General features: G+C 39.9%; 2 protein-coding genes across 5 annotated transcripts in view; one reads left to right on the top strand and one right to left on the bottom strand.

Moving 5' to 3' along the window:
* The window catches only part of nkain2 (sodium/potassium transporting ATPase interacting 2), a 128,863-nt gene extending 114,356 nt beyond the window's left edge, over nucleotides 1–14,507 (bottom strand). For all 3 annotated transcript variants that reach the window (XM_044049181.1, XM_044049183.1, XM_044049180.1), the window contains exon 1: nucleotides 14,448–14,507. The gene's annotated coding sequence lies outside the window, so the exon portion shown is untranslated. The remainder of the gene's footprint in view (nucleotides 1–14,447) is intronic.
* Nucleotides 14,508–14,803: 296 nt separating this feature from the next.
* Nucleotides 14,804–24,884, top strand: part of LOC122784094 (A-kinase anchor protein 7-like) — a 30,993-nt gene continuing 20,912 nt past the window's right edge. The window contains exons 1-9 of one of the 2 annotated variants that reach the window (XM_044049179.1): nucleotides 14,804–14,944; nucleotides 15,044–15,242; nucleotides 16,482–16,628; nucleotides 16,838–16,998; nucleotides 17,246–17,382; nucleotides 18,227–18,387; nucleotides 19,799–19,911; nucleotides 20,928–20,974; nucleotides 21,301–21,401. In XM_044049179.1, the coding sequence (XP_043905114.1) occupies nucleotides 14,804–14,944; nucleotides 15,044–15,242; nucleotides 16,482–16,628; nucleotides 16,838–16,998; nucleotides 17,246–17,382; nucleotides 18,227–18,387; nucleotides 19,799–19,911; nucleotides 20,928–20,974; nucleotides 21,301–21,401 (1,207 nt within the window). Of the gene's footprint in view, nucleotides 14,945–15,028; nucleotides 15,243–16,481; nucleotides 16,629–16,837; nucleotides 16,999–17,245; nucleotides 17,383–18,226; nucleotides 18,388–19,798; nucleotides 19,912–20,927; nucleotides 20,975–21,300; nucleotides 21,402–24,884 lie in introns of both variants that reach the window. The other variant, XM_044049178.1, reaches the window with a different exon arrangement.

Here is a 24,884-nt window from a genome sequence, read left to right as displayed (position 1 = left end):
ATCAGGCTCTAAGCTGCCAGGCAGGAAGATGAAGATAAGCTAGGGAGGATATGCAGAAGAAGAAACGGTGCACGCTCCCTGTGGCAGACACAGGTGAGATTAAGAAGTAGACGACGGTAGGCGACAGAGAGAAAACACTAAACTAAACCCTCACAATTCACCCATCTTCTACTGCTTTATCCTGCACATGAGTCCATCGCAGGGCCACATACAGACAAACAACCATTCACTCTCACAACAACAGTCAATTTAGGAAACCGGAGAACCTGGAGAAAACCCCTACACACACACACGGGGAGAACCTGCAACCTCCATACAGAAAGGCCCTCGTTCCGAACGGGTCATGAACCCGGGTCTTCTTGCTGCAAAGGCAAGAGTGCTAACCACTACACCAACCGTGTGGCCCTCACAATTCATATTAGCAAAAAAATAAACAATATTATTGACATTTAAGCACCTGATAGACTCATAAAAATTCAACATAATACTATATTTTATTTGTCTGCAGCATTTAATTATAAACAATAAAATTGGACGGTGCAATGTGGTTAGGATTTGAGAGTCATTGTTGCGGAGGTCAGGAGGGAGGGAGCAGAGCATTCAGACAGTCAACTCAAGCTACACCAACTATATGTGACATGCCTCATTCGCCACAAACACACACACCCTTCCAACTCTGTGGTCTCTTTAAAGTGCAACACTTGCCACCCAGCTCTCTCCGCCTCGTTCCAGCGCCGCTGCCCATACTTCAGCCCCAGCACCATCACCACCACACCAGCATCAAGGCTTCGACAGGGGGGTTTAAGAAATTTGCTCACGCCAAACTCAAATACGTGTGAAATGTATTCCTGCTGCAGTATATAGCTTAAACGCAGGTTGTCTGGCTGGAACGAGATAACTGGAGAGGGAGGTTTCAAACCAAAGTCGCAGTAGTGTGTGAGAAGTGGGGACTTCCAATGTTGAGACTGCAGGTTTTTAGCAAACACAGGACCCCTTTCGCTCACTCCTCCCTTTCCTTTCAAAGCATTTAAAGTGGATTTTTTACCCTACTTTAACAGCTACGGAGTAATTGTGATGATTACATGGCTTGCTGCCAGGAGATTGGGGGCTGTCTCCAGTCCCCCGACCATCTGTTAGCGCAAAGCCAGCCTTGCAAGACCCAAGGGGTCCTTAGAATCAGGAGATCTCACAAAGTCTCAGGTTTCGCAAGAAACAGGACTTGCGTCATGATATTGTTGAAATTGCACTTATATTTTTCAAGAAATGTCATGTTTTGTAAAATTCTCCTTCATTAAATGTTAAACAAAGGAGAAAAAACAAAGGAGTTCTTGTTGTTCATAGGTTATTATTCTATTATTTTGCTATTTTTACTGGTCCGGCCCCCTTGAGATCATATTGTGCTGTATGTGGCCCCTGAACAAAAATGAGTTTGACACCCCTGGTGTAGTATAAATATTTACTCCAAAACTATAGGAGGCTCTCTGTAGAGTAAAAGATGAAAAAGTGAACTACATACTAGAAAGGAGGATGTTTTTTTTGTTTGTGTAGTATTAGCTCCTGCTTCAAAATGCAAAATGCACTCTCAGGCTGGTTTGCCCAGGCTGCAGATACAGCAAAGTATGTTTAAAAGGCTGGTCTGCTGACATTTTGGTCTTAAGTACCTTAAAGGGATACTTGAGTAAAGGTACAAAGTATCTTACCAGAAAATGACTTTGGTAGAAGTTGAAATCCCTTTTTTTATAATATTACTTAAGTAAAAATCTTAAAGTATACGACATTTACTGCACTTAAGTATCAAAATGTATTTTCTGACATAAAATGTGTTAAAAAAGTGAGGAGTTAGGATTGAGCCGTGGTAGCTCAGTGGTAGGGCGAGCTGTCTTTCAACTGGAAGGTTGTGGGTTTGATTTCTGGCTTTGCTAGTCTATATGTGTCCTTGAGCAAGACACTTAATTAGAGGCAATGCATAGAGGAGTAAAAGTTAAGCTACACAATAACAGATACATGAATAATTACAACACTGCTAACTTGTGCCATGCCTCCACTGACATTGCATACATGTTACTTTAAAAATGTTTTTATTCATCTATATATGAAACAATTTGCAATTTTCTGAACAGAATGTGCAGATGCAGAGATTTCCAGATCCCTTACACCAGAAAGGCTTTTTCCTTCCTCCTCACCAAGAAAAGAAAGCACAGGCAGGGATTTGATATCTGCATGAATCCATTTTTGTCTCCCTGATGTTTACATTTAGTCACCAGCGTTTGCATGCAGCTCTATTCCACAGATGCACAAGGCACAGCATGTTTTATTTTTTTTTTTCCACACTGGCTTTTTTCGACGCATGATTGAAGCAGCTTTGCCTGTTGCGCTGCATCTCTGTGTGATCGTGCCCTTAGAAGAATAACTGATGTATGCACTGGCACAGCAAAAGCAGGTGGGTGTAAGCCGCCGTGGTGTATGGCTTACATTAAACAAGAGTCATTTTATGATCTTTGATTAACGTGAAAAGGAAGGAATGATAACAGCGATAAAGAACTCATCTTTAAAGGTAACATTTTGACTCCGCTGTCAGCCGTGTCATTTTACAAACTCTACAATTCTCATGGTTATTTACAAAATGGGAGAGGGGTGCATTATGTTTTAATTACAACAAGCACGCTTGCAGTCAGCTCTGTGGTACTGTTCACTTCACTCGTTTAATTTCATCATGAAATTAAAATGAAATTGGGACAAAATCATGACTATATTACAGCTTTAATGGATTTTAAACAGAGTGCAGTGAGTTTATAAATGTGGCAGGGAGTTGGTCAGTAAATTACATTCTACTTAACAAGATATTATAATTAAAATCATATCAGGCAATCATATTTATAGGAAGTCATATTCTTATAATAGACTTTTCTTCCCTCATTACAAGCTGCTTTTAAATTGTAGAAGAGATTAAAAAAAATATAAACATTAACCTCAGATCAAGTTACTTTATAATTGCTTCATAAACCAGAGTGAGTAGATAACACAACTAAAATTTACACCATATAAACGCATCATCATTACATACGGTCATTACTTTTTTGTTAAATAACTGTTGTTGTTTACACATTAATATTACATTTCTACATTTGACCCACCACAGACTCATAACAGAGGGGGGAAAAAGACCATATGGTGTGGTTATGTGTTAGGACTGTTACTGATGACATGCTGGGGAGTATCCTTGTACTGACCAGGACATGCTGGCAGAATTATAACTCATATGACCTGGAAAAGACTGCTGCAGCTCCCCTGTGTAGTGATTCTCTATAGTTATACATCAAGTGCACGCTTTAACTTTCAGCCCGGAACTCCGAGGTGAATTTTTTTTTATTCCATGAATATAATGTCTCACTTTGAAGCACATTTTGCCAGAGATTATTTCAATAAGCAATTCTGATAAACAACAACACTTTCACTGAAACTAAGTTGTCGATGCAAAGGAGACTGCAATGTCAACTGTGCAGGGTGTGACCACGATCGCTCTCCATTAGGAGGAAACACGAAATGGAAGATCAACGTCCTTTGTTGTGAATTTCCATTATGTGTATCAACATGTAAATGTTATTCAATTTCATCACCAAGATAATTTAATGGGGTGTGGGCGGTTAATCTTTGAATAATTGACAAAACAAAAATACGACAGACACACACACACACACCTGCCTTTAGATTCCCGGCAGTAAGAGCCATGAATAATGGATCTTAGTTCTCTCTGTTGCCTGAGGGAAAAGCTTTTAAACATAATTTGTTGCTTTAATTTATTTACACAACCTGGCTACACTTGCCCCTGGGCTAGGTGCATTACATACAACCTGAACCACACCTAAGGGGGTGGAGCACGGGTTTGAGACAATCACACATACACACACAAAAACAACCGCACATGATTTACACACACACACACACACACACACATAGGCAATGCATGTACTTACACAATGAATTACATACAGTGTGTCTGTATGTGTAAATTATTTAAATAACTTCTCCCACTCACAAACACACAGGGTCAGTGTAGAGGCACAGATGTCATTATTAGTCTGCTGAATCGCTCTCCAAGAGTGGATGTTTACTGTTAACCTTGATGGATTTTGTTTAAATCGACACACACACTCACCACACTCAAGTACACAACAATGTGACACGTAAAAATTCAATTTAAAATATTTCTAGTAAGTATGTTTGTATTTGAAATTAAATAAGTTGGTTTTAATAGCCTTTAATAGCCATTATATAAGTTCTTTAGGCAAGGGCCTTGTATTATGGAGTCCACTATCTTGTAAATGGTAAATGGTTTGTATTTATATAGCACTTTTCTAGTTTTCTTAACCACTCAAATTTGCTTTGTCATTCACTCAATGACGTACACTTTCATACAGCACTTTCATGTGCAGTGCATCTCTCTGTCACTCATCTTTAATCCCCATTTACACGCTGCCATCAGGAAAAACATGGGGTTAAGCATCTTGCTCAAGTAAACTAATGGAGCCGGAAATCGAACCCATGACCTTTGAGTTGAAAGACGACTCACTCTAGCGCCGCCCCCGTGCTGCAATGTTTCTATCGCAACCAAAATGGACAAACCAGAGCCAGAGTGTGGGACATTTTGCATTGAAAGCCTTATTATGCAAATAAAGATGAATAACTCCTCCCCATAAACCCAATGCATAGACCAATCGATGAAGAAGCAGAAGGAGAAAATGGCAAAGAGAGAGTGAAGAGTGTTTACATCCTTTCTGGTTTGCAAAGGCTGACACACTCGAGAAACAGAGGGGGTGAGTGTATGTGATGTCACTGATTCTTACACAATGGCCCTTTAAAAAAAGAAATATGTACATCATCTACATCTGACGATTAGAGCTTATTCACTCTAATGCCCATTATTCACAGGAGCTTATTGTAGCATGTTCAGTAGTATACGGTAAAAAGAAATGAAGACGACTTGGACGCACAATTCCAAAAACAGTTCTCTATAGTGACATGTGTGGCCCTGAGTAAACTGGAGCCTCATCACTTTGTTTGTGTTTCCCGGCGCTCACGACAGCTGCAAGTGAGAAGTGTGTGCTCCATCAGAAAGAAGACGCTGCAATAATTTATAATTTAGGACAAGATGTACAGATGATTAGGTAACTGAAGCAACACAGCATTTGTTACTTTCTTGTACGGCCCTTTGAGCTGCACTTGAGAAAATGTTCTTTTGCTCTTTTTTTGCTTTTGCTGGGTTTCCTTTTGTTGTGTTGGGAGTCGGTGTTTGTTGATATTAGCTTAGACTTTATTCCTATGTGAACTCCAAGTCGCCCACAACCTTGCTACTCATTGCTTCAGTGACAGTGCAGGGAAGTCAGCCACTAATGTTTACAGTACCTGTGCCATGCAGGAGTGTGTATAACATCACATCTTTTAGACTTTTGTGGTCTACAGGGGATTAAAAGCAGGTTGGGGACAGTCCAACTTTCTACAATCCAAACTTTTTAACTCACTCTGTGATCTGTTCTTCCAGTGGCATTTAAAATGATTAATGCATGTGTAATGTTTTATTCAGCCTCTAAAAGAATAAATGTTTTACAGGGACAATACAAAAATACAAGTCGTTGTTGAATGAAACCACGGTAAAGTAATAATGTTGCAAGACAGGATTTCTCTTGGCATCTGCAAGGAGGAACAAAAACTCTGCTGCACTAACGATCCAGACATCATGGAACGTTCTGCCTTCTCTCCTACTTAGTTCTTAACCTCTCCCCCATGCTGACAAGTTCAGACATCAGCAGCTGGTGATTGCTGGTTTGGTTTGCCAAGTCCAAACTGTTGTCACAGCTTTGCAACATGTGGCAAAGGATGCGAGTGTTTGTGCGAGAGAGAGCGGTAGATTAATCACTGAAATCCGAACAACCTATTCAACACCTAACAACATAACTGTCAAGCCTCAGCACATGTTGCTTTGTGATATATTATTCATTTTTTTCATCCGCCTCACACTCATAAAATTAAAATTTTATGCACCAAATAAACCATGCACACAGGACTCCATCTCTCATTGATGCTTCGATTTACAGCAACCTTTTTAATGTCTGATGTCTTCCACCCCGGTCATCTCATAAATCCTAAACAGATTTCAGGATCAGCAGTGCCACCAGACTTTGATCACACTCGCCCCATGATGAGTTTCATGTTGCCAGAAGTCTCGAGTGTGTTTACAGACGGTGTTTACAGCACTCTGCTTGGTTGCCTCTGATCCCGCTGAGTTCTTATTCACAATAAGCTGTTTACTGTACATCCATCTTCATATGCCCATCATTAATAATTCCTGGGATGGCAACATTTCACAGCAGACACCACTAAGCACAAAAGCCAACATTTGACTGTATGATGAGTTTGCAGGAGCTGGCACGCTGGCCAGCGTTACAATAGCACTCTGCTGCTACTCTATCACTGTCCTGGCAGGACATTCATGAGCTTTTCAAGACTGGAAATGGACTCGCCCAGGTTACCACACCTCACGGAAACAGCATGAGTCAGCAGGGAAAGAGCAGTGTTATATGTAACCACTGACTGGAATTCTTGGAATCAAGGTTTAATTTGAAACGTTAAAGCTCTAGTGCAGAACCTCAATCCCCTCCTGTGGATTTCTGAGCAATTACCAAAACAGTCGACTGCCTCTGTGACCTGTGGTGATTGACCTATTTTTCATCTCCTCCGCCCTTAACCCACTCTCACACGCACTGTAAACACACATAACGTGAAAGAGACTCAAGAGAGAATCTCAGCAACAATCATTGGATGTTTCTATCGTACTTTGCTAGGTTTTGTGTTTCATATCTGCCATTTATTGTGGCATTGCTTGCCAAGACTGCATCCAGGAAACCTAATTGGAGCTGTGTGGTGAAGGGAACAGCAGCAGTTATGAGTGGCAAACGCAGACACACAGTCAGGCAGCTGTGTGTCTGCTGCTGTATGAAGTTTTTTTTGGTCCCATGATGCCCATCGTTTTGAAAAGTATGAGGCAGTAGAAGATCATTTTGAAAGTAAAAGTGAACAAGAGCTGCTGTAACAGGCTGCGGCGCCATCTTAAGCCTAAAATGGTTTCAATGTAACACACATTTATTTATATTTAAATGTTACGCACTGCAGCTTTAACGTAATTGTGAAAGCAGATATTGTCATTCATGCAATACGTGCAGAGGTTGTGATGTCAAAGGCTGTAAGTCGTTCATTTTTGTGCAATCTGTCTTCAGCGCTATTAGAACAAATGACTATTTTAGGAAAAAGATATTGTTTGAGGTGACATCGGAGGATCTGTTTGCTAAATATGTAGATTCATAGCAGGAAACACCAGAGGCAAGCAGCGCTGGCTCTGTGATGACAAGACTCTATGACAGTACCGCATCTAACCAAAAGGCACAGGCAGTAAACGCATACTTCTGTCACAACCTCTTACTCTTATAACATTTTGGTTTTAGTGCAGAGTGAATAAGATGTGTTGATTAGTGAGTTTGGTTTGCGATGTTTCTTTCAGCAAAGCCGTGGCTCGCTGTCAAGCTCCTGCTGTTTATTTACTGTACAGATATGAGATTTGCAACTCTCTTTTCATCTCACTCTCTGCATGAAACCACATAATGTTTCTCAAAAAAATGTCAAACTATTTTCTGTGAAGGGACACAGCGGTGCACGGGAAGCCGATGGTGAAGGGTTGAAGTGAGGTAAAACAGAGAATAGTATTTTAATGGTTGGGCAGAACTTCTCCTAATGTGACCATCCATGTGCATACGGGGGTGTATATTTTCAAGACAACAGTATTATTGTCTTGGTATAAAAGTAAAATACAACACGGAATGTGATTAATCCACTACTATATATCTAGCAGAGAAAAGTACTGCAGACAATGCTGCACATGCACTGAACGGAAGAGCACTGCATCGTCGTCTTCTCTCTTCATTCCAACTGGCCCCTGTGAAAGCTCTGATTTAAACTACTTCATCCATCCCTGTAGTGACGCATGTTATTTTAATTAGAAAGGATTGGCTATGCTTTAGTGCTATCATATCACCAGCATCTTTGATGTAAATTATAATTTTCCAGCCAGCAATCCTCGCGCTATATCAATACTTCAGAGATCCATTTTAATCTTCTCACAGATGAATTTGGCACAGTGGTGCAATCTGTTAAAAAGCTCAACACAGCCCTCTGCAGCTCAGCACAACACTGTATCCTCCATTTCCCAGAAATGGAATAATAAGGCACATTATTAGGCATTATACTCACTGACAAATATCAGTCTGACTTCATATACTGGTCCTGCTGCCCAGTGTTTGTCAGTGAAGTGAGGGGGGGGATATTAAATTTGCTGGTTGAGGTTTGTCAACAGGAGAGCACTCCTCTGTCATTGCGGCACTGAAAGGTAATCTGCTTCTCCATGCTGTCATGATCAAAGGAATTACACTCCCATGACAATCACATGCAACAACCCACACAGGCGACACACAAGCAGAGACACAATGAGGCGCACCGATAAACATATGCGAGGTTACAACACATAAATGCTGTGCATACTTTGTGCAAGCGGGGTTCACATAGACTTTACAGCACAAAAGCACTGGGACTCACATTCACACACACACACACACACATACACAAGCTAAATCTCAGTGTCGCTCCGTCTTCTGTTTTCTATAAGAAGCTTGACTCCTGCTGTGAAGACAGCAGAGGGAGAATGGACACACACACACACACACACACACACACACACACACACACAGCTACTCAAAGCAGCGACATTCATATTCCATTTCTGAACACAGTTATTATATTTAGCATTTTTAACATTTGTGATGTTTTGTAACAACAACCACTGAACATCGCAGGGTGAGATGAAGTGGCAGCTCAAAGACTTGTAACCCCAATGCGTTTTTTTAATTTCTTTTACATGAAATTAATGGAAGATGTGACTCAATCCGTGGCCCTCGCTTGCTTTCAGAATGTGCTCATCTGATGTCTACCAGTGCTGGAGGTTTGGCAGCAGGGAATTTTATCCACTAGAGTCATTTGAATGATTTGCAGGCAGCAGCTGAGCCACGATCGAACAGTGTACTGTAGCTTTAGTTCTTGTTTCTAACCTGCACATACACACAGATTATTGCTGTAAGGTGCATCGTACCACTGTTAATGTTTCTTGTGCTGCTGCAGGTTTGCAGTCTCCACCATCCACTGAACCAAACCTCCACTGCCTCCCTCGCAAGGGAATCAAACCAACTCCCCTTTGATGCTTTAGTCACCCCGCCTGGACTGCTGCAACATCCCTCCTGGCTCAACTCCCAAAGCACTCTTTAGCTCTTACATCCAGCACCCCACCCACCGTTGCACCCACCCAACCTATCCCCACACACTCACACACGCACAGTCACACACCCCCACGCATCCTGCAGTCCCACCACTGGCTCCACAAGGCTGTTTGCGTCGAATACAAAACTGCGGCGCACATACCTCCAGGCCACAGTCTTGTTGTGCCTATGATCTGCATTCTCTTGTTACCTGCCACTTAGCTTTCCTCGCCCTGCGGCAGTCTGCTTATTCCCCTTCCTCCCACACCCTCCTCTCCAAAGCTGAAACGACTTCAGTCAGATACGTCAATCCTCATTTTTCATCCTAAAACCCCCCCAAAAAACTTCTTTCACGTCCCCTCTGACTAACATCCACTGCCTCCTCTGTAAATGCTGTAAATTGGGAGAGGGGACTATTTACAGGCTGCAAAAAAACAAAAGAGAGAAAATAGCACTGACATTTAAGATTGAAGTGATGTAGCTGTACATCTTAAAGAATTTTTCATTCTGCTTCGTTGACTTCAATAAGAGAACTGAAACTTTTGCAGGGTGAGTGAGCACCAAAGGGTAGAGCCTGAGAGAGAGAGAGAGAGAGAGAGGGGTTGGGGGATAATGAGGAAGGGCAACACTGAGACAGTGAAGAAAGACACTGAGCAAGATAAATAGCCAGAACCGTACAGACTGAACAGCTTGTGCTCGGAGTTGTCTTCCAACTTTGGTGCACAAGTGTTTCATACAGCATAAAAGCAAGCGATGGACAAAAACAGATTCATTCTGTTTACATTGCCTATCAGGTTATTGTTTTTTAAAACCTACAAAAGTAAATAAAGGCTACAGTATATTGAGGTTTTTTTAAATTGTGGATGGAAAAAAAAAAAACTCATGTGAGAGCAACGTGGTTAAAATGTTTGATTAGAAACGTATTTCTTCTTTTGTAAAAAGCCAAAATTAAACGTTACATAACACAAAGCAGAAAACTTGAATTAATAAGAACCTCTGTGTTTTAAGGTGAGCTAGCAGCAGAGAGAAAAGAACTTTGTATGTGTCATCACAGCAAACGTTCCATTAGTTTGGTTTATGACTTAATACATCCGTGAATTACATTACAATTAGCACAGGCTGTGGCTACACGTGTTTACGCGCAAATCACAGCATGCTGACATGTTAAATTCACATTTAATAATAATAACTGCAATAGTATTTGCAAAATTCCCACACAGAGGTGGACGGGAGGGTAGTGGTCTGTAATGAGAGAGAGGGGGAGTGTCAGTCTGAGATACAGAGATCTAACATGATTAAAAAGTATTGCTGTATCATTCATTACTCGGTGAACAGAAACCCCAACTGCAGGAAAATGAGAATGCGCATGTTCCTTAACGCAGTAAGTTAAAGGGGGGGTGGGGGTGCGGAGGGGTCGGCGGCTCTATTTAATCAAAAAAAGTGTCACATTAATTCAGACAAATTTAAGCAATCTAGTTTTCTAATAAAGCTGTCATATTTGCATCCTGTGACTTACACTCACCATCGTTTTAGATTAATTCCCGTCACAACCTTTTGATTTATGAATGCATAATAACTGAGGGCAATGTCTGTGACTGTGAGCGAGTGTGTGTGAGTGTGTACAAAGCCTTGACTTTTAATCTAACATGTTGCTTCTGCCAAGACGAGAGAAAATCTAATTTTGCTATAATTGAGGGTGTTAAAAAGGAAAGATCAGAAAGCCGGTTATGAAGGAAAACGAGTTGCTTCACAGGTTACATGTTTTAAAGCAGCTTGATTCTCATTTTATCGTATCTTATGGTCGTTCATATCTGAGGATTCAGTGCATTTATATAGTTGTTTGATTGTGTACTGTGTGCATTTCACAATGTTAATATGGAATGGCCTTGTTTGTGGAAAGGTCGACGTCTGCTCTACTCAGTGCTCAAATATTAAGAGGATTTATGTCTGTTAACTGTTGATTACTGCTGGTTTTTTTGTGGGGCAAGGAAAGTTCATAGCAGGGAATAATGTAAAAAAACATTGTGGATTATCCTTGCTGCAGAGTTTTTGTCCGTTTCCATTCCATATGTGTTTCTTTAAATGAAATGCACATAAGAATTTCTCCACCATAGGAACTGGTATGTTTCAGGTATGTTAATTTGTCAATTTGAACTTAATTTCGTTAAAATACAGTTTTCTTTTCAACACTCTGAAGACACATTATTAGACTCCATGTCATATACAGAACTATATAACACAAAATCTGTGTAAATCAAGATTTCTGTACAGTTTTGTTTTACTTTATTTGGTCAGATATTTGATGTCAGCCTTTGTTATCCACCTTTATTTTGCTGCTGGGTGCTTTTATTGTGGGATGCTTTTTTTTGTTTTGTTTATGCTTGATAATAACAGACATGTTTGATATAATTAGGAGTCACAAACTGCACCAGAAGGTACAAATGAGACATCTGTTTGCTTTAGATTCTGGCACCATCCTAAAATCTGCTGATGCACTCCAGACATGGCATGATCTAAAAGTTAGGCTGAAGGCCAAACCGGCTCTTCCACTTCTCTGTTAAGATTCCTGCATTCCCTCAATCAAACAGATGGACTCCTGATACTCAATTACCATCTTCTGGCCAGAGTTTGTCACAGCTTGTAAAAACAGTGGGGACTGCTGCAGGCTTTGCGGGCATGTATGACGGAATAGCATTTTTAAATTAATTCAAAGACGAATGATGAAATCAAAGTTGTGCTCATTGTAAATTAAGCATCACTCCCTCTTTTCAAAATCAAAAAATGTTTGTGTTTCGTACCAAAATGCCACAGGAGATGGTTGAAAGGCTGAATCTAACATCAAAAGCCAATGTGAAGACACTGAAGACGTCTGTCTCAAGCAGACTTTGCATGTCATTATGTAGACAGTGCTACACACTGAGATCTGCACAAAAATGTCTTTTGTTACATCATCATACATGGGTGAGACTAAGGAGAACCCCCCCGGAGCCGTCTCACTCCCTGCAGAAAGTCTGACACGGGAGAGAAAAACCCTTCACACGCTGTCAGTGTCTGCCAAAGACTCTCAAAGAAGAGACTCCAACACCTGCAGACAAACCAGTGGATGACTTTCTCTCTGAGCTGTTCGTTTTCCCCTCAGCTGCCACACTATGTCATCTGCAATGCTGAGTGCTACAGAGAACATAAAACTTCTCCTCACCCAAATGTGAAATTAACTGCCTTACAATTATTTCTGTCGCTCAGTAAGCACTGAAGTATTCTCATCTAAGAAAAACAATTTAATAAATGTGTTAAATGATACAGTATAATGATATAATAACAATGTGATTACTAGTTTTGGCTCTAGCCTTGGTGCACCTCTTTTTTTTTAAACTTTGAATAATGGTGTGTGCAAATAACAGCAGCTGGGGTTTAGGGTTTCAGTGATTTGTGATGTGCTTCTTTTGAACAGCAGCAAAGCATTTAGTGATGGAGCTCTTCAAATAAATGTACACTCCCAGAAAGGAACAGCTTCAATTGTTCAAATGTAACAGTAAAAACAACTGTGCAGTGCTGCTCCCTGCTGGTTTTACTGTACATGTGAGATTGTCGTGCTCTGCCAGTCTGTCTCTGTGTCTCTGAAACGTGATGCCAAGTTTCTGCTGTGACACACTATCTGAGAGATGGTGACACAGCTTTGCACTAATTAGCAAGGTCAAAAGAACCATAATAAGAAGCAAGGGTGATAATTTGACAGGCAACAGACCTAATAGCATTGTGCAAGGCACATATCCCCTTGTAAATTTGATATTATGACAGTGGCCTAAACTGTGGTACAGGCTACTCTGTGTATGGGGTACAGGCTACTGTGTGACAGCAACTGCACATTGCACACTACGATTCAATAAGAGGAAATTAAAACATTATATAATATTGAGTAATAAAGATCACTTTTTAGTCTGATACAAGGCTAAATATTATATATTATGCATAGTATGTTAATCATCAGTATACATGTAAAGTCTCTTAAATAGAGAATGGCAATGGGTGTTATTTGCTAATGTCTGCCCTTAGATTTAAAAGTGGCCATTATGAAATGCATCTTTGTACCAGTAAGGGCTTTTGGACATTTTACTCATTCAGACAATAATTACACAATTGTGTGCCTCTTTTTGTACACTACATTACATGGAGCATTAATTGAGCAATAAAATGTTAAATGCGTTTAAGTTTATGGAGAGGGCTCGCAAAAAGTAAACAAGCCTGAAAGCACTGATAATGTGCAAAATAGCTGTTGGTGCTAGTTGGTGCTAGAGTAAGGCAATGCACCAATTCAACCAAGCTTGTTTTCAAATAAACAGTACCTTGAGGCTGTCTATAGTAGATGTATACAATGCAGTAAGATTTTGATGCACAGTAAGACATTAAACAGTGCAGAGGTCACAGCACAGGACTACCCAACCTGTATATTGCTCTTTTCCAGTCTTGTCTAAAGTACCTAAAAGGGATACTTGAGTTAATGAGTAAAATTATATGACATTTACTGTACTCGTCTGATGTAAAATGTACTCAAGTTTTACAAGTAAAAGTAAAAGTATAAAAAAAGTCAGGAGTTAGAAATGGGCAATGATAGCTCAGTGGTAGGACAGGTTGTCTTTCAAATGGAGGGTTGTGGGTTCAATACTTAACTTAATGTTGAAGCTTGTGATTGGGTGAATGGTATAGTGTAAAGCAGCTCATCAAGGCCAGAAAAGTGTTATATAAATATAGACCATTAGCAACTCTTCTTCTGATTGTATTTGGTAGTAACGAGTAATAACGACAGTTAGAGGAAATGTAGTGGTGTAAAAGTTGCTATAATTACTAGACATGATATGTTCATATTGATTGATTCTTTCAATCTAAACAGAATACAGTATATATCATTCTATAATTCAACCATGCTAAAAGAAATGAAAGCAACACAACACTTAACACAATTGCACAATGTTTTGGGGAAAAAAAAACCCTTGTTTTAGTCAAGTACCATGCGCTTTTAATTTGAAAATAAAAACCCTACTTTACTCTGAAAATAAGACCGGAAGTTTGACATTGTTTACAAACAGGCGCTCTTACCTGTTATGGTAGTGTGAATTAGCGCGTGTGATCCAGTGTCATTTTCTGTCATCCGCTCCAACTTTTCCTCTGGGAAAGACTGGCGCCCGCGAGCTTTCTGCGTCAACAACCGGAGACCTGGTTATCGATCATGAGTGTCCTGTTAGTTAAGCTAGTTATGGTAACAGCTAACACTTGATTAGCTCAGTAGCACAGCTGCAGCTTAGGAGTTTGATTTACTTTAACAGGTGTTGTGTTGGGCTTCTCGTCGGTAAACATAGTTAAAGGTTAACATTTAGTTAGTTGTAATATATGTATAACTAGCTATCTGTTACCTTTATTATTTTATTCGTTAGCCAAAGTTTCCCACTCGTGTCATGCTCCTCGGTCGCGTCCTGTTAAGCCTAAAGTGGACGTTTTCAGAAAGTTTGAACCTACCGAGGATTTTTGCAGTCAGTGAAGCGTCCGTTCACAGACTGCGTCACGTCACCACGTGTCAACCACAGCTAGGACTCAAGGTAAAGTCTTAAAGTCTAGTCAGTATAAAAGTATGTCTGTCCTCATCCGAGTTTACAAAAATATAATAATATGACCCATTTTAGGCTCTAATCCCACAGACGTGTCTGTACCAGCTCATAGTGAGCGACATGCAGCCAGTGAGCATCTGCCATGGCAAAGAGACCACTGTTGCCTCAGGGGGTGAAGATGATGAAGGTGCAGTTGGACATGATGAAACAGTGAAAATAATTACGAATCTAGACCAGGTGGAGGCTGTCACCAAAGGAGTCCAGTCAGGAGCAGTCTCCACTGGATCTGGTGAGTAGTTCTGGTTAGGTTTGGCAAAATTGCCACTCATGCTTTCCACAGGGACTCAGTGCCATGTCGTGCTGGGTGAAGGGCGTTTGCACATAATTTAATATCAGCATGCAAACTGGCACGTGTTACTAATTCAGGAAAATGTATGTGCTGTTTCAGTTCCTCAATCACCAAGGCAAGGAAGAGTCATGTAAAGGGTTTGCACATTTATTTCCACTTGCCTTAGGTTACATTTCCATCCACAGCCTCTCTCGGATCAACACACAAAAATGTTCCATTGATATTCCAGGTTGTGAATGATGATTTATAGATTTAACAGTAACATAGCAGTCAAAAAACATTTTTACACAAAACACAGCACAGCTTACAAACACATCCACCAAGGCAAATTGCTAGATGTTTTACAGTATATATCTACGTATCCCTCTATCAAAGGTATCAAGGGCCCATGGTACCTTTTATCTAATAAAATGGAGGTTTTAATAACATCAAAGGTCCATAATACCACCTTTATAAGAATATTTACTCATAGGTTTAAGGCCAATGTTTAACTACTTTAACTGTTCACATATTACACTGTAACAAGTAATCCTGCATTAATAATTTTAACTAACTCAACTAAATTAACCCAATACTAGGCTCCTACAATATATTTGATGCATGTACAGCATGATAATGGTACAGACCGGTAAACAGCTCTCAAGTTGTAATCATGATCATAATCAAATGAACAGTGCATCAATTTGCGTGTAGCATTAACAAGTTTAACAACGATGAACTCCAGTTCCACAGTTCCACCCTAACTGGCCACAATTATGTTTTCGTCATATGATTCATTCCATTCATTCTCTGTGATGCTGTTCGTTATCACTACAGATATGATAGCTAAACAAGTTGCTGCTGCATTGACTCTTGCACAAGTTTGCGGTGTAAGCAGTAACAACTCATTCCAAGCATGCCATGTTTTACTATGTCCTTTTCAGGTAAAGCAAATAGTTTCACATGGATGATTACCTAATATTTACATATCTGTTTAATAAACTATTATCTGCAAACAGATATGTACCATCATACATACAAACTGCACTCTAGCAGCTTCCCTATATCCATCTCTCTATTATAACACTTGTAATGTTATATAATTATATCATGTCAATATCATCAGTATATGAATATAGTTTTGTTTTGTATCCATGTTGAGACCAGATCCAGGTACAGTATGTGTGTTTGCTCGTACAGGATCTAATGAGAAGACAAAAAGGAAGATGAAGAGAGAGTGGAAGAAGCTGATGAAGAAGAAGCTCAGGTCGGCCCATAGTTCGGACAATTTAATGTCAGAGCTTCCTTTTGCTCTGACCAGTCCCACCACATGGAAGGAGCTGGAATGTACGTACATAATTATTATGTTCATTTTAATGTATTCCTTGAAATAAAAGGTAGAATTTTTTTTGACTTGTTGATAGCTAATTGCCATTGTGTATGAATTACTGTCTAACAAAACACTGACCCTTCTGTGTATCTGACAAAGTGGACAGCTGCCTGTATCATTGACTACCTGACTATGATTTGACTTTTAATCAGTGCCCATTCTCTAGTCCCCAGCCCAGAGTCTGGGTCAACCCAGAAAAAAAGAAAGAGGAAGAGAGGTGAAAGTGGAGTGCGAGTGGACAGTGAGGAGGATGGAGACAAGAAGAAAAAGAAGAAAGACAGTCAACGGCCCAACTACTTTGTCTCCATCCCTATTACTAACCAAAAGGTATGGAATCAATGCGTTGTATACTGCACATACTTGAGTACTTGCACTGCCATTTAATTTTTTAATTGATTATTTGCTTGATTATTTCATCTCTCACTATGCTTTGAAAAACAGATTTCAGTATTAAAGTTGATAAAGATAATACATTTATGAACACCAAGGAAGTGGGTAATGACTGTTACTGGATGTGTCTGCATCTGCCTCAGTGTAACTGCTGATGATTGAAAATTAATGTGTCCAATGACAGATAAGCTCAGCCGTGGCTGAGGTCCAAGAGGCGGTGCTTCAGCAGGAGCCCCGATTGGCTAAAGCTATGATCCCAGTCCCGACGCTCCACATCACGCTGTTAGTCACCCATCTCGCCAATCAGGAGCAAATAGACCTGTGAGTGGATACACATGCTGCCACATACACAAACCATATCACAGTGTGAAAATATTATCGATTTTTCCCTCCGCTAATTCAGCCATGTAAACCTCTTTTTTGCGGAAGAATGCTGCAGTAGTGACTCTTACACACATTGGTGATGGAAAGCAGGGAAGTTGGTGTTTTGCAGTGAATAATTCCAAACATGCCATGATTTCTCTCTTCCTGATAGAGAGGATGTTTTCCAGATTCAAATTCCAGTAATGAGCCTTGAAAATACTGCTGAAGGTGTTTTTTTTTTTTAGATGGACAGTCACTGAGGCTACAGAGGCTATGTAATACAACTCTCATCGCTACTCAAATTTCATATCTAAGAAGGGGTTTTCTTTTGTTATTGGTGCTTTGACTGAAGCTTTGTCTGTGCTTGCTGTCCTGTTTGAATTAAGCAGACTGTTTGATTGATTGATCATATTGTTTGTGTTAAAGAAAAACGGTAGCTACAACCCACATATCTGCCACTGAAAGTGCTGTGAACGATGCTACAAAATCATTCATGTGATTTAACTCAAACTGAAATAAATGTGAACTACACCAAGTGCAAATACCAGGTACAGATAAACCCGTGCTACAGAGTGAAGCTCTTGCTGGAAATGACAAGGGCATTATTTTATGTCAGTGGATGACACTGACTCTTAATCTCAGTCAAGTAAAAGATTTTGTCATTAGTAATCACTAGATTTTCTTGTTATGTAATATGAGTGGGAGGGAGGGAAAGGATTAAGCTGTGAACTGGTGTGTGTGTGTGTGTGTGTGTGTGTGGTGTGCTCTTCTGCTCCCTCATGTCTGTATTATTTCCTCTCAGAGCGGCTACCGTGCTGGCCCGGGTCGAGCCATCATTGGCTGAGCTGCTGGGTGGGCGGGACCTAGTGCTGCCCTTCTCAGGCATCGGTCATTTCAGGAAGGAGGTGGTGTTTGTTGGGCTGGGCCCCGGACAACACAGACACACACTGGACAGCTTGGCAGGTCAGTGACAAGTGTTAAACTTATAACTGTCCTGTCATCATCTAATGCCTTTCAGAAATGAACGTAAGGTCTATAAATTCCAAGATACATTTAGCTTATGTATAAGCTAAATGTAGCTTATACATTGGAATGGCTCTCTGACTTTGACAGTTTTATTTTTACCCCTATTCTGTCTTTCTCTTGGAAAGAACTTAGTTCTCTGTTGGAGTTGGATATAAATTGTTGTTGTTAAATAATCAGAAACAGAGGCTGTGATTAACTTCTCGTACCAAATTGCCTGAGAGATTTGCAGTGGAAGTGGGTGTGTCTTGCCACGAAAGTATGCATTTTGTTCAGGCACTGATTAGATTTACATTCCTCCATCAAACTTTCTCTGTCCCTCATCAGACATAAGGGGCAGAGTCTCTATATTTGTCCCCATCAAACACAACAGTCCTAACCTTTGAGTGATTGAGTCTGTGCTGCAATGAGCATGAAGTGGTCCGAGAACGTATTAATAGAAACAGTTTTGCTCAAGTGTTCATTTTATCGCCGATGCAAAGAAAAGAAAAAATACACCAGCAGTTTTGTATGTTAGGAGTAATTCCATTGACTGCAAAACAGAGGCAGCAGATCACAATGTGTGTGTAGCAATTTAAATAAACAGTAAACAGTTTAATTGACAACAATAACTGAAACAACAATAATAATAACAAGAAAAAAGCCTGACATTATTGTCCGTTATCCAAAGCCTGCCAAAACTGTAGATGTGGACTTGTAAAACCTGCATTGGATGATTTGACAAAGGTTAAATGTTAACAAGGGTCCCAAATCATGCACGGTGCATATTGCTTCAAGTTCTACTCTGAATTGTGACATGAAAAACAGAAATGCGGTGGTGTTTGTTGTTGTTAGAAGAGTAAAAGGAGGGAGGAGGCATGAAGTCAGACTCTTGTCCACCTCTCGTCTGCTCTCTCTGTCACCGTTATTGATTACCTACTAACCTTCCTCTCTCTGTGCAGCTCTTCTTCTAAAAATACCTCTATTGTTTCCCACTGAACCTCATCAGCTGGTGTGTGTGTGTCTTTGTCTGTGCGTGTCTGCCCTTGGAGGTGGGCTGTGCGTTTGTGCCCTTGTTTTTGTGTATGTGCCTTTTGTTTATGTGGTGAAATGATACTCCAGCAAAAAGCCCTTTCACCTCCTCTGACGCACGTTCACAGCCATTTGCGTCTATTGTCTGCCATTAAAGCTTTCACTGAAGTCTATAAGCAGATTTGAGATGGATAAAGAAGCGGATATACAGCATACTCATGATCTTGTGGGTGTGAACCCGTCTAATGTTTCTCTGTTTGGTAACATGATGTTAACATACATTAGCGTTCCTTTTTGACCATATTCATGAATGGTAGCTCATTGTTTGTGTTTGTGACAGAGTTGTTGCGGAGTCGCTTTGAAGAGGAGGGGCTTTTGCAAGGAGGCAGTCGTGGGTTTGAACCCCACCTCACCATTATGAAGCTGTCAAGAGCATCAAAACTACGATCCCAGGTAGGCACAGGTGCGAACACACACACAGAAGTGCATACATAGAGTTAGTAACCTAGTATCCTAAAGGTCCAGTGCATAGTTAGGAGGGGTTATCAGCAGAAAAGAAAAGACCCCCCAAAACAAACAGGTACAATCATCCATATAAGACAGTCACTCTGCACTTGCAAAAACATAAGACAAACAGATGTCACTGAAGTTCTATTATGTATTCTACATAAAGCCTCTGGTAAAGATAGTCTATATAAAGTCTATACCTATATCAGACATAATAGACACTTTTAACTGTAACTAGTGACCAAGACATTACATCAGCTTTAAATTACCACCATTTGCTTCAGTTAAATAAAGTTGGACTGGCACGTTTAGAACAGTTTCCAAAATAAAAACTAGAACAGTATATGATACATGATGTTGTTTTTGGTTTTATACACAAGCCCACATTAGTTCGTTTACTTGTTACAAACTGACTGGAGATGGCCGCAGTGTTACTCCTCTGTCCCAAGTTCCCTTACCTCTTGCTGGCTGTTAAATGTGTCATCCAGCAGTTAAATATCAATTTATTGCTCCACCAAAAAACTACAAGTGGGAATAACTTGTCTGTCTGCTGTGGTATTTTAAAATAAAATAGAGTGAATGCAATTTCCCAGTTTATGATGTCAAGCTATTACAGTATATTAGGATGGATTACAATAAGTTACAAGGGAGCAGGAAATGGCTGTATGAAATGAGGTCATGATATATATATATATATATATATATATATATATATATATACATACATATATATATACATAATTAAAAGTGAAGGGGTGAAGGGTACAGAAAGATAAGTGGAGATGAGTTGTGGTTTTGAGGTGAGAGTCAGAGGAAGTACAGCATCTATCTTATGTTTTTGTCACCTGACGACATCCTGTCTGGTGCCTGCTGGGCGGCATCCTTGTCATCCTTCCGTGAGTGTGTGTCTGTGCGCCCATGTGTGATTAAAACATGAACTTGATTTTCTCTGTGTCTCGCAGGGTATAAAGCGTGTGGAGCCAGCCCTTTACTCCAACTATACTGACAAGTAGGTGCTTAGTTTTTCATATAACATTTTTGTTATACGTGTTGTGGGACAATGTATATTGTTGTGTGTCAACACTGTGAGTTTGCTAACATACATAAACACAAGTCAGTATTCTGTATTTATAGTAATATAGAAATACTATCCTTATTATTTTTGGCCTATTTTTGGTTTTATATGAACTACTATTATCACTACTACTACTAATAATAATGTATTTGGGTTCATGTTTTCCTTTTAATTCTTCTGTCTGCTGGAGGCATCAACACTCTGCTGTTCTCTGTCCTAAACTTTGTTTTACTAACTTTCACTGTCAATGCAACACTCAGGTTCTTTGGAGACCAAATGGTGGAGCGGGTGGATCTTTGCTCTATGTTGAAAAAGAAGCAACAAGATGGCTATTACCACACTGAGACTTCACTACAACTTGGTGAGTACACACTTACAGTATTGTGCCACTAGGGGGTGCTGTCTACTCACCTGATAATAAGTGTCTCTGTGGCAGTGGAGCAACATTTTCTTGCAGCAGCTTATGTTTGGAATAATGACACATTATTGTGAACTGATTCCATTTCATTTGTGTTTTTTAGCATTTTTGTTTGTCAAAGCTACATGGATTTGCATATGGCATTCACATTGTTGTTAATGTGTTGGTCCGCTTGTGTACAGGTGGTATTTTTTTTTTATGCCACTTAAAAAAGATTGAAGCAATTGGTTTATGACCTGCTGGTCATATTTGTAAGTTTATGTAATGCACTCACACTGCAGAAGTGAAAAGAGAGTCAAACAGGCCTGATCAAGCACTCTGGGGGTACTCGAGAGCTCATTTCCATTTTACCACCATGCCAGTTCTGTCTAATGTTGGCACTGTGCAGAAAAGGCAGCTTTAATGGCTGCTGAATTAATGAGTGCTGAGACATTGGTGGAATTAAATGGTCAGTGTATGACGATACAATCCATGTTTTCCATAGAGTACATTTCCTGGCGTGGAGCATATGAGTGTGGAGGGAATTTTGTTTGTTTTCGTTACAATGAGAAAAGAACATAGTTAATTTGTCTATTCAGGGTTACACACACTTGTTGTCTTGGTCTGAAGTTTGGTTTAAAATGGGAAATGGATAAAATCAGTATGTTGCAGAATTTAATCTGCAGATTTCTATATTGTGTCTGAGCTGCTTTGTTTGTTGAAGACTCAGGACAGGCTAGTCTGTAGCCAGACAACATATTTGTGCTCCATGTTGTCAGGCTAATGCTGAGCTTTATGACAGAATGCTAGGAGCTAAGAGGGAGTTTGATTCCGTGGAGGAATAAAAGTCTTTTGAGTCTTCATAATTTCATAAACGTATCCGCTTGTGTAGCCGCAGATAAAACATATCATCCTAAATCAAATTCTAGCAGACACTTTCTGTTGAACATTATCTGAACCAGTTTTGCCACCACAAAAACAGCCCACGCACAAATTAGAGACGCAACAGTTATGAAGCTTTATGGCTGCTGTGAGCCAAAATCAATTGGCAGAAATGAAATAGGATCCATGCCAACTATGTTGAAATTAATGTATTGACATTAAGTCAGCGACTGTCTCTGGACAAAAAGTCTGCCTTGAGAATGTCTTAACTAGCATGCTCTGTGGTTATATTCAAGCCGGTCTAATGACGATGACCATGAGTCAAAATCAGTTTTATTGCCAAGTAGGTTTTAAACACACAAGGAATTTGCTTTATAAATATGAGTAAAGAAGTATCAATCAACATAGACATTTGTGCAGGATATAAAAATGGACAGCTGTTGCCAAAATTAGCTTAAGGTTTCCCAATAACATAAAATGATCCTAATAATCTGTAAGTACTTTTAAAAGGGAATATTTAGTGTTGAAGTAAATATTCATCAAGGAATGATGACATTATTACCATGGAGTTCCACATCCATTATCCAGAGTATAATAGATGGACTGGGACTCCCCAAGTCCCACTGTCAAGTAGCTACACTAATTGCTTTGTATACATGTGCATGAGTGTGTGAGAGCTGTCAGCATGACTAAAACTGAGCTGTCACAATGTTTGTGGATGGCTGGTCTCTCTGAGAGACACAAAGAGTGACAGTGTGTTTGTGTGGGAATTGGAGACGGGGCAGGGGGATGTTTACATCACACTTCCCATCATCATGTTGCTTGTGTTTTTTGGCAACAATATATTTAAAATGCACGAGACGCAAAAAAAAAAGGGTTTTCTGATGTTATCGGTGAATGTCTATACCAAGGTGATGCAGTGTTGAGGGTTTGAATATGAAAAAAGTGGTTCTATTGCTGGGTGAGTTGAGGAATTGGCTGCCATCCTCAAGCTTGTAAGAGAATGGTCATACTGTGCATTAGAGCATTATGTTTCTGTTATTTGAAGCCAAAAGCTAATGATGAGCAAATGAGTAATTGCTCCTTGGGAGAGCAATTACGCCGTCAACTCTGCAGCAGTATTGTTACTGACTGAAGACAGTGATGCAGAACAACGACTCCTCTAACAATTCAACAAGTCTGACAGAGAAACCACTAATAATTGTTGAAGATACTGTGCAGCTTTATGGCACACTGTTTATTTTCATTATGTCCTGACACCTCAATTATTGCACTTGCATAACATTTTAGTCATTGTCTTCATGCTGAAATGTAGAGCATGTCAGTTTGGTAGATTGTCTCCGTTACACCATCGCGTTTGATCCCGCTGCTTACATGATGTCATCCTGTCCTGCTGTGCACATTATTCCAGGGGAAGCAATGGATACTGATTAAACCCATTTGTGCTGGATTTATGCTCCTCTTCGTGTTCCTCACAGGCTAACACTGAGGGTTCAGTGTGCTTCTCCTGTTTGGTTGGAAGTGGTCAGTGTCTGATTGCCTGTGTATAATCCTATAATCCATGGTACAACAGAATCCACAACAGGCCCACTGATACATGGATCAACAGAGTGAGTTGTAGGAAGCAGGCCAAAATATCACTTCACAAAAACTGTGTGCCACAGGTTTGGATTAAGCTATGATTATTCTCATTTTATACATTGTTCATATAAAAATATATGAACAATATATCTGCTTTATTATCTGCTTCTCAGTTCTCCCATTCCCACACAGATAAGGAAACTACAGTGGCATGGAAGTACATTTTATTTGTTTGTGTAGTAAGCCTCTGCTTCAAAATGCAAAAAAAAAAACACACTCTCTGTCGTTTGTTTGTTCGTGCTACTGTGAAAACATGGCAGAGCAATGGATAAAGCAAGTTCCTTGGCTAAAGTGATTATAAAAAGGCTTACTCTAAGGCTTTGAAAACCAAAAGATGTTTTATTTCAAACTATAGCATACACTGATACAAACAAGCAAACAAACAAATATTCAATTTCTGCCACTAAACCATCCTACATGTTACACACCAGACATTTTTAAGTCTTGTAATGTTACAGTTGAGGAACCCTTAAACTGGTTGTGAATTCACAGTGCAGCCTCTTCCTGCTTTCATGTCTTGTTTTGCCCTCTACTGTCTGGTTTGTGTGCTAAAGACAAACCGGCATGAAATATTGTGTTGGCCTGTCTAACTCCATCCAGACAGATGGATGAGAGTTTTACACACACACACACACTTAGTTCTCTTTCACATTCCTCAGACTGATCTGTTGGAATGCGATATTGATGAACACAGAAGAGAATGTAGGTAGATCCTCATCACTAATCTTGTCATTTCATGTGGTATTTGCTGGGAAATGAGGAGTGAGGAATACTTGAATAGGTTTCCTTTCAGTTAGCCTGAAAATATGTTTGTCAAAGAAATTGGAATACAAATCTAAATTGTCTTGTCTCTCGAAGTACATCTTCATATTTATGTTAATTATTAGAGTAACAGCTCAGTGTGAAGAAAAAATAGTACCCTTA

The sequence above is a fragment of the Solea senegalensis genome, linkage group LG17 (assembly GCF_019176455.1).
Source record: "Solea senegalensis isolate Sse05_10M linkage group LG17, IFAPA_SoseM_1, whole genome shotgun sequence".
In the NCBI taxonomy this organism is placed as follows: domain Eukaryota; kingdom Metazoa; phylum Chordata; class Actinopteri; order Pleuronectiformes; family Soleidae; genus Solea; species Solea senegalensis.
The sequence above is the reverse complement of the archived record's forward strand: the minus strand, read 5'-3'. Positions and strand labels throughout refer to the sequence as shown.